Here is a 12,118-nt window from a genome sequence, read left to right as displayed (position 1 = left end):
GGTTACAAAATCTTCCACTGTATAACTGTATATCCTTTATCTATTCCCTCATGTTGGTGTAAATCGAGCAGAAAAGCACCAAGTACTTAAACTCAACCGCTGTCCTTAAGTTCAAACGAAAATATGAATAATGTAACCTTCAATAACAGGAACTTTGACAGAATACATTACATTTAAGTTCCCAGATTAATGTCTGCAGTCAACCATCTAAAATGTCCCGCCTGATTTTCTCTACAGAAAAAAATCACTCATTTAATAATATCAGATGTAGCCTCTCGTCTAAATCCTCCAACATCACTGTACAGTAGCTACCAGGGCCTCAGTCAGTCAGTGCTGTGTGCCCAGTCGCTTCCTGCTTTGCCTAATTGGCAGGCCTCTGTAGTCTGGTTCCCTGTGACTGCAGCACAAATGAAAACTGGAGGGACAATTAAAGCTGATGTATTCATTATTGGTTTAATGATGGCGATTATTAGGATTATTACCAATTGTAACAATCACCTTCAGCCTTTCTATTATCATCAGCTGGTATCTAGATAGCTGTTTTGTATGGCCATTATTAAATATGATCTGTGTACTATTCATGGCTCCAGAAAAACAATCAGCAGCTGTTCCTGTGAGCAGTGAAATCTACAGCATGAGATCACCGTCTGAGGTCCCCGCGCCTCATTTCAATAATATCCAAACAATCCATGCTTAGCCAGAACTGTACTTGACTTAAAAAAAAAAAAAAAAGAAAGAAAGAAGGAAAATAGAGTAATTGTCCAATTAGAGGGAAAAAAATGTCAGAGGGACAGAGGGAGAATAGAGTGGAGAAGGTTGGCGGGGTAAAAGCAGAAACAGATAAAAAGGATTTAAACCAATTAAAAACGGTCTAGCAGCATCAGGCTCGTCGTCGCTGCACATAGCTGAACAGAATGGCGGCTTTCATCCTCTCTGGAGTGTGTGCTTAAGAGCAACTTTTTATTTGGATCCAGTCACGGAGATGGAGGGCAGGTTCAACACATGAAGCATCACAACAACAACTACCGTACAACGACAGCGACAGATACTGCTGCTCTCCACTGATGAATGAGAGGAGAGAGAAATTGTACCAGGAAAGAAGAAAAGCACAGACTAATTGGAAATCTGGACGTTGTTGATTTTTGTGTGCGTTTTTTTGTTTCCATGTAGAAGCGCCATAATTAACTTGTTAAGTTCAGTTTAACACTTGAGGTCATAGAGCGAGGATTACAGCGTGTACATAATGCTATCAAACACCTGTTACTATCTCTAGAGTAAATCTACTACGCTTTCATTTGTGTGAAATATGATGCTTCTTTGTGCTGTTCCTGGACCTCAGGTATACATTATGAGTTCATTATTAACATCCAGTCTGTGCCAGTGGACTCCAAGCAGTCCATTAAAGGGATAAAATTACATTTCTACTGACCAAGCAATATACATCTTCCTGCCTCAGACCAACTTTTTATTTACTCCAGTTTTTAGTTCATAGTACAGTAGCTTCAGAAAGTCATCAGATTACTGTCCTTTTTTTTTCTCTTCAGAGAAATAATCACAGTATTACGATTATCACGATTATTATGTATTAATTAATTTCCCAACACTATGAATGTGTAAAAAAATCAAATATATTCAAAATATAATTACATTACTCATTATTAACACAAAATATTTGAAGTATCTATTAACATAGGACCAATTATTAATCTGCCAGGGGAAATGTTTTAAATATTCAATTCATAAATTATCATCCCCAACAAATGTTTAAGTTTATTTTAATCGTTTAAATCATTTAAATTCCTACCAATTCACTGTTACATTAGGTAAATGGATCAGTAAATCCCAATCTTTATTTGGGCGCACATCTGTCGATATGGTTCTGACATAATCTTTTTAGGAAAGTGACGGTATTTAGGAATCTTTACAATAAATTAATTGTGGCGTTTAATTGCGCAATTAATTGTGAAAACAAGTAATCGTGACAGCTCTGGCGGTTGGAATCCCGCTCCATCCCAGTCGCTGTCGTAGCGTCCTTGGCCAAGACACCTTACCCACCTTGCCTCATGTGAATGCGTATTAAAGTTTGGTGGTGGTCGGAGCGGCCGTTTGGGAATGTGGGATGAATGAATAATGGTTTGTATAAAGCTCCAGAGTCACCTGAGAAGCGCTATATAAAATCCAAGCCATTATTATCATTGAGTAGTATTGAGTACACCCAATCAGCAACGAGTAAACCTCAAGCCTACACATGGGAGTTTTTCATGGCCGCTCTGAGTAGCTACCCCGAGGCAGAGACTCATTAAGCCCCCGGAAAAGGGATCGTCATTCAGGGTCGGTTCCTTCTAAGGAGACACGCAACAGCGACCCTGTAAAGATTACCCCGAAGTTCCTGCAGAGGAAACGGCCCTATTCTTGCTGCCATTCTTCATCCATTATTACAAAGTGAAATGAAGATATCTTTGGACATTTCTCTCATTTTCTTTCGAAGAACTCCCTTTGGCGGAGTTTATACCTTTGAGTCTTCTAGTCGGTACAATGATGACCTGGAGCAAACAGCGTCGGTAATGTTGGAGTGGGTGTGATACAGGTCTCTGACTGTCTTCAGCGGCTCAGCCAAAGCCAGATGTAAAACCCCAAAGAACAATTGAGGAGAGACCTAGAAATGGCAGTTCACACACACACTCACACACACACATCCCATCCTCTCTGACAGAGCCGGAGGGAATCTGCCAGGAAGAATAGGATAAACTGTCCAAATCCAGGTGTCCTGACTTACTCAAGACGACTCTGAGCTGTAATTATATCCAAGGAGCTTCGACAAAGCGCTGAATTAAAGAGTTAAATATGATGGATTCTGTCTTTGTTTTGTAGTATTTGCAATATATTCCTAAAAACATGTTTTCACTTTGTCATTATGGATTATTGAGGACATTTACAATGACGTCTACCAGGTCTTATAAAGCAAGTGAAACCGTTAACCTGAAGATGACCCTTTCATGTCATTTATTTCAATTGCGCTTTTTCTGATACTTTATGACAAGCGGGAAATGGAAATGGAAGTGGAAGTCATACATAAGTCGCAGCAACTTTTTCCTAAACTCTAATACTTAAAAATCCTTTATGTAAGATTTATCTATGAGCTTTCTTCAGACGTCTACCTGATCTAAAGCTGCTCTGCGGTTTGGCAGAGTGGCAGAGCAGAACTTGTTGTACAGATGTGAGATAGACGTTTCTGCTGGCAGCATGTGTTGGCTCAGGATTTTCAATTAAGCTTTCAAACGCCACATTTTCTGACATGAAAATGGGTTGATCGTTTAGAAGAATGGATCGACAGTTTTCTACATTATGAGCCAATAAAGTGTTTCTCACTTGTTGTCGAGACCTGTCCACCTCTGTGTCTTTTAGTTGGTATCAGATCAATATCAAATGTTGAGTGCACCTTTATAATATGACTCCCGAGGGTTAAAAAGGTTTTTGACAAAACATTAGTGACTGAGCCTCCACTTGGTGAGTTGCAGAAATATCTGAATCAGAGGAAACTTCTTGATTCTCCCGTTAAATAAAGGTTTAGAGTAGAGAGGGGTCGATGTCAGGGAAGTCAAGAGTGTCCATATGAATCACACAGTTAAAACATCTTCAAGAAAGATGGCCTTTTATAAGATTGTTAAGATAACATCCTCACAACTCACAGGTGTCCAGGTGCACGGCAAAAAGCAGTCACAAAATATCAGAGACCGGCCCTCACCAATAAAAAATAACAAACAATTTTGCCCGTGATGAATAATATTTATTTTTCATTGGTGAGTGCCATCTTTGGCTATTTTCAAAAGATTTACCTTAAAGGGATAGTTCAACATTTTGGCAAATTGGCCCATTGCCATAATGCCTACAGTTTTAAGAGTAGGTTTGTTACCTTAAATTGTCGGTGCAAGCTATTTTTAGAAAGGCGGAGCAGAGCCGCGAGCTGCTCAGAACTACGCTACGGAGGCTAATGGGATTTCTTGGTTTTCCTCATCAAACTCACAGAGTTGTTTTCAAGGCATATGCAGAGACTGCTTGCTGAAAAACTGTCCCCGACGGGAACGTGCATCAGCAGTTTTGCATGAATTTACCTCTAAAACAACTCTGTCTGGTAACGTTGCGTTATTATCTCATAGCGTGGTGAATGTGCAGGTCACAACTTGTCCACCAGAGCGTTTTGGAGTTGTTGGATTGTGTATTTGATGAGTTTGATGAGGGAAACCAAGAAATCCCATTAGCCTCTGTAGCGTAGCTCTGAGCAGCTCGCGGCTCTGCTCCGCCGTTCTAAAAATAGCTTGCACTGACAATTAAAGGTAACGAACCTGGGGCGGTGCGTGGCGCAGTGGGTAGAGCGGCCGCCCCATGTAGAGGCTACAGTCCTCGCCGCAGGCGTCCCCGGTTCGAATCCCGCGTCGGGCAGACCTTTCCTGCGTGTCATTCCCCCTCTCTCTGCCTCCCCATTTCCTGTCTATCTCTACTGTCATCACTATCAAATAAAGGCAAAAAGCCGAAAAATATACTTTAAAAAAAAAAAGGTAACAAACCTACTGCTAAGACTATAGGGATTATGGCAATGGGCCAATTTGGCAAAATGTTGATCTATCCCTTTAATATATAATAGTATTGGTAATGGTATTGTAATATAAGGTTCTTTAAAGGCTGTTAATTAACTTTAACTTTAATTAACCTATTTAGTAATGATGATATCTTGTTAATTCACACAAATATGTGGATGTTGTACAACACTGATATATCCAATTTATGGTAAAGGCATGTATAGTAGGCACTCATAGGGTACAATAAGGGTCTCATACTTTTATACCAGTAGTCTAGAAGAAGTAGATAACACTCTGTGACTTCCACCAACACTTTCATCAGTATAACACAAACACAAGAAAATAGATTGAAAAAACAATGGATTTTGAGGCTGAGGAGTTAATTACCGATCTGTTTGGCTGCCAGAAGGAAGCTCTTCAGTTCCTGACTGGCAGCTTGCTGCTTAGCTTTGTCCTGATGCTCGGTGCAGAAATGGACAATCTTCTGCCAAGTCAGGCCCTCTCTGGCAAACAGCTCCTGTCTCTTCCGACGTTTGGTCTAACATGAGTCACAGGGAGAGAGACAGAAAGAGAGAGAGAGAGATACAATCACTTTGCAACAAAGACAACAGTAGCACTCACTGCTCTAATACGCTCAGGTATCTTTAATTGCCCAGATACCCTTGAATAGGACCAGTATGCTCCGATACTCTGCCAAATGCTGTGCAGGTGTTATGTAAAAACAGTCAGATCATCTACTCTGTGCTTTAATCCAGACCATGTTTACTTTATGTAACGTATCCATCCATCTCTCCATAGGGAGAGTGCATTTACTTTAATGATCTGACACTGAAGCTCCAACAATACTTTCCTATATTTCCAGTTGACCCTGAATGCGACCTGGTAAAGGCTCAAATTACTAATTGCATATCAGGATTGACTAATTACAGACTCAGGGAATAGATGCAGGATTTCATGGTGTTGTTATGTTTATCCAGTTGGACTAAACATACAGGAGGTTGTTAATTTCTTTGGATGTGAAAGGTCAAATGTGTCAAAAGAAACCGTTATAAATGAAGTACTGTGATGCTGTAGAGCGCATCGACCTACAAATCTTATTTTTCCAGATGTAAGAGCAACATGTTTGTTTGGTATAAACCCAATGAAAATCACACTATTATCGTTTTATAATTTTATTCAGTGAAAATCAAATGCAAAAATTACCATTCCCACTGAAACTGCAATACCTTCAAAATAACAGCAATGTGGCTTTTTTTCTTTTTCTTTTTTCTGTAACGTTCATCCCCAATAATAGAGCTGTATGTTATTCATTAACAAATACACTGAATCAGGCTCTCTAGAATAAAGTATACATGTAAATGAGCATGATAGTAAACAGTTTTATTAATACTAAAGCCAAGAGAATGGATGACCTTTCTTTAATGATAATATTTTTGTCATCTCACAAGTGCATTTCATTGCAGTTACACATGTATCCTCATTAGTTTTGTAGGAAAAGTCAACACTAATGAGCAGAACTTCTTGTTTTAATCAAAGTCTCCCATTAGAGCAGTGTATTAAATCTGAGCAGGTCTGACAGTTCAGGCTCCGAGGCGAGGGGAAGCATTAACACAATGACTGTATTATAATAAGCATATCTCCTAAAACTAAGTATTTTGCATGCAACCTGAGATAATCTGAACTGCACCTTCCATCTTTTTCCCCTGGGGAAGCGCTTTTTTTTTTTTTTTTGCAGAGAGGGATTTAACTGGAGGAGGTGAAACGTAAAAGCAAAAAAAAAAAAAAAGAATAAGAAGCAGAACCCAATTTATTTATTTATTTTACTCACTGACAGAGTGAAAGTGATAATAAATATTCACATTATTAGCAATGGTTGCAAAAAGATCGGCAGGGATCATTACTGCTGTTTTGGCAGCATTTGTCACCAGTCTGAATATAAACAGGGCTCATGTGTTTCTATTTACAATTTCAGCATCCGTTTTCCTGATGAATGTCCAATAGTGTGAGTAGTAGCTCTTTTTTGGTCTCCACCGACTCCAGAACAAAAAGTCTGGCTATATTCTTCACTATTTTCACCAGCCGGTCTGTTATTTAGCCTGTCAGCTGTTTTACTGTGGGTTTATTATAGTCCTAGTACACACAGCAGCTGGAACCAATCTGCCAATCAAGGAATCTCTTGAACGGTGTATTTTTTTTGACCGAGTATGAAAAATGACAAAAGTCTACAGGCTGATATCAAGTTAATGAAAAAGGTCTGAGCAGCACACTTTCCCAGTATAAATCCAGGAGCCAGAAAATTGATGGATGCAAAATGAAGATACTGTTAACGCAGACGTAATAAATCTACACTTCACATTCACAGAGGGAATCTGGGGAAATGTTCTATATTTCCAAGACAGGAACATCTCTACCAAGACAGGGTTTATACTATATATGTGAAAAGCTGGTTGTATCCAGACAAGGCAAGACAGCTGTACAACACATTTTAGGCAGAGGAGCAACTCAGTTCATTATAGTATAATTCAAAAAAAAAAAAGCATTAATCGTATCCAGAAACAGTCAAAAATTGATTATTTATGACTAAATTGAGTTTAAAAATGAAAGTGAAATAAAAGAAGAACAAAAACACAGTGGAGTTTTTTTTGTGGCCACTGTGCAACTGAGAAAATATGACTGCTGCGATAGAGAAACCAATCAATCAGCCACAGGAGAAGAGCAGTTTTTAAACTGACAGATTTGAGATCAGACCGAAGTCGGTTCATCTGTGCGCAGCCTAACAGCTAAAAGCAGCTCCACCTCATTAGGTGTACCAAGTTCACACTCCTTCCTACAGATTATAGAGTCCTGCTGGTCATGTCGCTCTTTAGGGAGCATCAGAAATGTATATTGGCCCCAAGATTAATGAGCGATTTATAAAGTTGAAGCAGTACTTTAAAAAGTAACTGGGAGCCAGTGCAAGAGATTTAAGGAAAGAGTAATGTGCTCCGTCCTCTTCATTCTGGCACCATTATTCTGGCTGAACCGCCAACTTTATAGCAGAAAACAAATTGGCTGATGCAAAAATGGTGGTGGTGATGAAGCAGAGGAGACAGGAAATACAAGGAAAGAATAAAGCAGAGGAGACAAGAGCAAGCAAAAAAAAAAGAGACTAAGGACACTTGATGATCTGTCTGTCTGTCTATATATCTCTTATTTCCGTGCTATGAATAACAAACAACAAACAGAAGCTGTTCAAACAGCATCGTTGACTGTGTTTGTCACCAGGTGTTTAAGAGGGCAGTCGACTCGGTGAGAACTGCTTGTCAGACATTTGACTTGTAAACACTTCTGTCTTAGATTTAAATGAGATTGACATTTTAAACACTATCCTGCCAGTCTACGGTGAGACTGATAAAAATAAATGAAAAGGAAACAGCTCTCCTATGCGGCTACAGTAAGGGTGATTGATGTAATATGCTCATAAAAACTCAAATTGTATTGGTCTTTCAGCTATTTTTAATATCATTCAATTTATTATATTACACATATTACATGAAATATATCATTATTGCTCTCTTAATTGTAAGACATGTAAAACTTGGGATAAAGAGACATATTTCACATACTGTAGTTTGAATCTTAGGCACCTTAAAAAATAAATTTCGTTAGACCCTTCGACCTATCATGGCGGATATACAAGATCTTAATGTAAACTAGAGTAAAATTTGAATAAAAAATGTTTCCAAAAACATCTGGAAACAGTTTATTCTACCAAACTGGAAATCTGAACCTTCCCCTCACAGAGATTTTAACTAATGAGTATCTTATAGCACACTTTAAATCGTCCTCTACAATATGAAATGAGAAGGACAGCATGTAGAAAAACAATGTGCTTCATTCCTGGCCTTACTTTCATCACTGCATCCTCCTGCCTAGTGAATTAACAGCAACGCAGGGGCTCATCCCTCCTGTGATTGTGCTTCCCCTGTCAGCTTAATGCAGTAATACCTTGTTAACACACATTGAGACATAATACCTTTCCTAGTTGACTTTTCTATTTCATTTCCATATTTCTCTGTTGTGAATGAGAGAAATCTCCACCACCCCACTGTGGTTGTGTGTGGGAGTAGTGGGAGGGTTTTATTGGTGCGCTTTATATTGTCTGTTTGTTTGTTTTTTCTTTGATGAACTTGTTAATAGAAATCAGTTTGTTTACCTCTGTAAAAAAAAATTTTCTTCTTTTCCAGTCCTTTCATTTACTTAATGCAAGACTAAACTTCAGTTTTGGTCTAATTCTAGCAACTGGTTAAGTGGAGAAGGTCTCAGAAACACAAAATACAAATACAAGTGTCCAGTTATTCCCAGGTTTGTCTCACCTTCAGATCGTAGGCGCTCTCATTGAAGTCCTCCTTCTTGCTGACATGGGAGAAGGAACGCAGTGCACCCGTCAGACGTGGAGGAGCCATCGCTCTCTGATGTCCTGGTCCACACACTGGCTCTCCAATTTAGTTACTATCTATAATAGAGAAACAAACAGTAAACAGATCTGTCATGGGAGTAGGATCTCTTTCATTACATAAGTCAAACAAACTTAGACTTGGAGACTCAGAGATACTTTATTGAACAGAAATTCAAGTATCAAGTAGCGCACATACATAATATAATAGAGCAAAAATAAAACAGAGATAAGAAAAGTAAGAAGAGTGAGAAAAAAATATGCACACTATACACATCCAAATAGCCTAAATATAAATAAAACACCTGTCAGTTAAAAGATGTCTTCTTCAATTAGAGTTACACACTTATTTTTACCAATTTAAGATGTCTTTGTGGTATTTTGGTGAGAACAGCATGATAATTAACTTCAGTAAAACACCTAAAGGTGCAACCTGTTTACAAGAGAGCAACATTAGCATTATGGGGTAGCGGTGTGGGTGTCAGATTGTTAATGAAAAGCAGCTTGCTTGATAAATTGAAGACTAAAAGCTTAAAAATCCGTCCAGCACTTGTAACGTAGCTGACATATTAAGTTTTATCATGAAAGGAGACCAAAGTGAATCGTGTGTTTTCAGGAGCATTACCTTATCCTCTCTGTGCAGACAGCACGGAGGAGTACGACAGAGACAACCTCTGATATCTAACCTGTTACCGAACAAATGTTGCGTCCAATAACACTTTTACTAACTTTAAATAAACCAAAACAGACCCAGTAATGTGTTTCGAAAGAGTCTGGGGAGCTAACTTAGCTGTTGCTAGTAGCTTGTCAACCTAACCGCTAGCTCGCAGCCGTTTTTTAGCTTCCTCCACGTACAGCGCTGCCGCTAAATGTTGAATTATGAGCAACAAGAGTCTGTTAAACAACATAAAACTTTACCTTTCTGGAGCTGGACCCGAACAAGCGCCCCGTAGAATGAACTTCCACACGAGTGTGAGTCGGCCTGCCGGCGGATGTCAACACGGACTACGTGTACGGTGGAATCTCTGGGTATTGTAGTTCTTTATGGCCAAAGCTTGAAGCAGCGGTAGCGGTGAAAGGACTACATTACCCACAATGCCAGAGGAGCACTACGTCACACAATCCGACAGAGCCGGTTTTTCTTTTCTTTTTTCTTTTTGTCGTTCCTAGAACATAGAGAATCCAAGAAAACGAAAGAAAAACCCAAATGAAACCATAAAGTGTACGGATTTTTAGGTTAAATATAACAATATATTTTCAATATATATTTAAAGCATAACTTATTACGGTAGGCTATATTCCATAAAAAAACAAAACAGATAATACATTAATATCTGAGAAATGGTTTTTCAGAAGGATAAAAGAGTGAGTAGAACCAGTTTTCAGTCAAATGCTTAGAAACATAATTTACAAACACTATTATTCATCCACTAGAAATATCTTAGATGGTTTAGCTACAAAGTTGTCAGGGGCCTGGTACCAAACAGTCTGAGCCCAGCAGTACGGTATCAAATAATCTCATTAATCATTTAAGATTCACAGATATTGCTGTATGTACACTTGCTGAATCTTTCAGTAGCCTATGTTATTAACAAAACAAAACCCAAGATCTTGTTAAAGGTGGATTATGCACCTGCAAAATGCACATGTTCATGCAAAAACAAGACTGTAAATAAAGATGAATAGGTTTCAGATCACTCAAGTTGAGTTGACATGAAGGCAGAAAATAAGCTGTGGAGCTTTTGTACCAGGCTGTAATCATGTTTATTTCTGCTGTAAAGTTGGGTAATTTGACCTGGGGGGGCGACCTCACTGTTGGACCCAGACTCTAGTGGTCATTAGAGGAACTGCAGTTTTTGATACTTCAGTGTTAGAGCTTCACTTTGCAGTCTTGTTGGTTGCTGTTCAAGCCTGCTGCCATTTTGTGTTCATCCACTTCCTTTTGCATCTCCATGCAAAACGGTGCTCAATTCGCTAGTATGCCTTGGGCCGGCTCTGCAGAGAGATGTAAAATACATATAACCACCACCACTCAGATAAAATGCTGCACTGCTTGGCAACAGAGTAGTTGTTGATGCTGTACAGTTAATCATCAGTGATTATGTTGCACACACCTGTTTGTCTCACACTGGCTGCCTCACTAGTAACTGCCAGCTCTGTCTTTCTGCATTCAGTTTACCTTGGACATGCATCAATACGCAAATGGTGGATTTCTTTTCATTATAAGGATAATTAACCTTCACCAAGAGAAAAACAAACGCTCTCATACACAAACACACAGTGAGAAAATGAGAGGGAGAGAGGGAGAGAGGGAGAGAGGGAGAGAGCGTGCACTGCCCTTCACCTGTTAAATTATTGACATGGTTTTAGCCTACTTTGGGTTTGCTGCTATGACCATATAGTACATGTTGCCTCCACTCCATCCCAACTTGCTGCTGCTGAAATGATTAAAAAATATCAAATGTATATTATTTATGTCTAAGCCATATTCAGAGAGTTATGTAATTTTGCTGTAAGTCAAGAAGTCCCCAAAACATGATTGGTAGAGTCTGGAGTCGTCTCCCAAAGAGAAACATCTCAATCAGACGTCTAGTGAGTTTGTCCAGACTCTGAAGACTCTTTCTCCTCTTAATGCCCCTTTGTATAAACACAATGCAATGCCATCATAGCTTTCTTCCTGATCGTTTTCCCCTCGTTGTTACCATGGATACTAGTCTGACTTTCCAGCCTTCACCTACTCCACACTTGACATAAAGTGACACTGAGGTGCAAAAGGGATAAAGACTTAGTGATGCACAACTCGTAACTTTAAGTTGGTTTTGACTTTAAAGTTTTAAGTTGGACTAACATTAAACCTACTATGGCTACATGACTACTCAGCAGAGCCTAATGGAAATGTCATTAGTTTTAAAATGGTGGCAAAAGAAGCTTATTATTCGTTGTTGCAATGAATGACACGTGAATGCTGCTGTAACAATCATAATTTTTTGTTTTTGGTCTGATTAATCTTGAGCAATGTTTTGATTTATTGCTCTTTCCTTTTTCTTTTCCTCTTGGTTGTGTTATAGAAAGAGATCTATCTAAAAAATTGCAGACCTAAATATAA

At 38.9% G+C, this 12,118-nt stretch overlaps 1 protein-coding gene across 2 annotated transcripts in view; it reads right to left on the bottom strand.

Annotated features, from left to right (window-relative positions):
- ascc3 (activating signal cointegrator 1 complex subunit 3) overlaps positions 1–10,056 on the bottom strand; it is a 192,508-nt gene extending 182,452 nt beyond the window's left edge. The window contains exons 1-3 of one of the 2 annotated variants that reach the window (XM_085803025.1): positions 9,931–10,056; positions 8,933–9,072; positions 4,965–5,115 (exon numbers count right to left, since the gene is read on the bottom strand). In XM_085803025.1, coding sequence (XP_085659151.1) covers positions 4,965–5,115; positions 8,933–9,022 — 241 coding nt within the window. In that variant the 5' untranslated portion in view covers positions 9,023–9,072; positions 9,931–10,056. The remainder of the gene's footprint in view (positions 1–4,964; positions 5,116–8,932; positions 9,073–9,930) is intronic. The other variant, XM_085803024.1, reaches the window with a different exon arrangement.
- Between the last annotated feature and the right edge of the window lie 2,062 nt (positions 10,057–12,118).

The sequence above is a fragment of the Trachurus japonicus genome, chromosome 16 (assembly GCF_045865225.1).
Source record: "Trachurus japonicus isolate A0001 chromosome 16, Traja_1.0".
Classification (NCBI taxonomy): Eukaryota; Metazoa; Chordata; class Actinopteri; order Carangiformes; family Carangidae; genus Trachurus; species Trachurus japonicus.
Note: the sequence above shows the minus strand (reverse complement) of the source record. Positions and strands in the feature narration are given on the sequence as shown.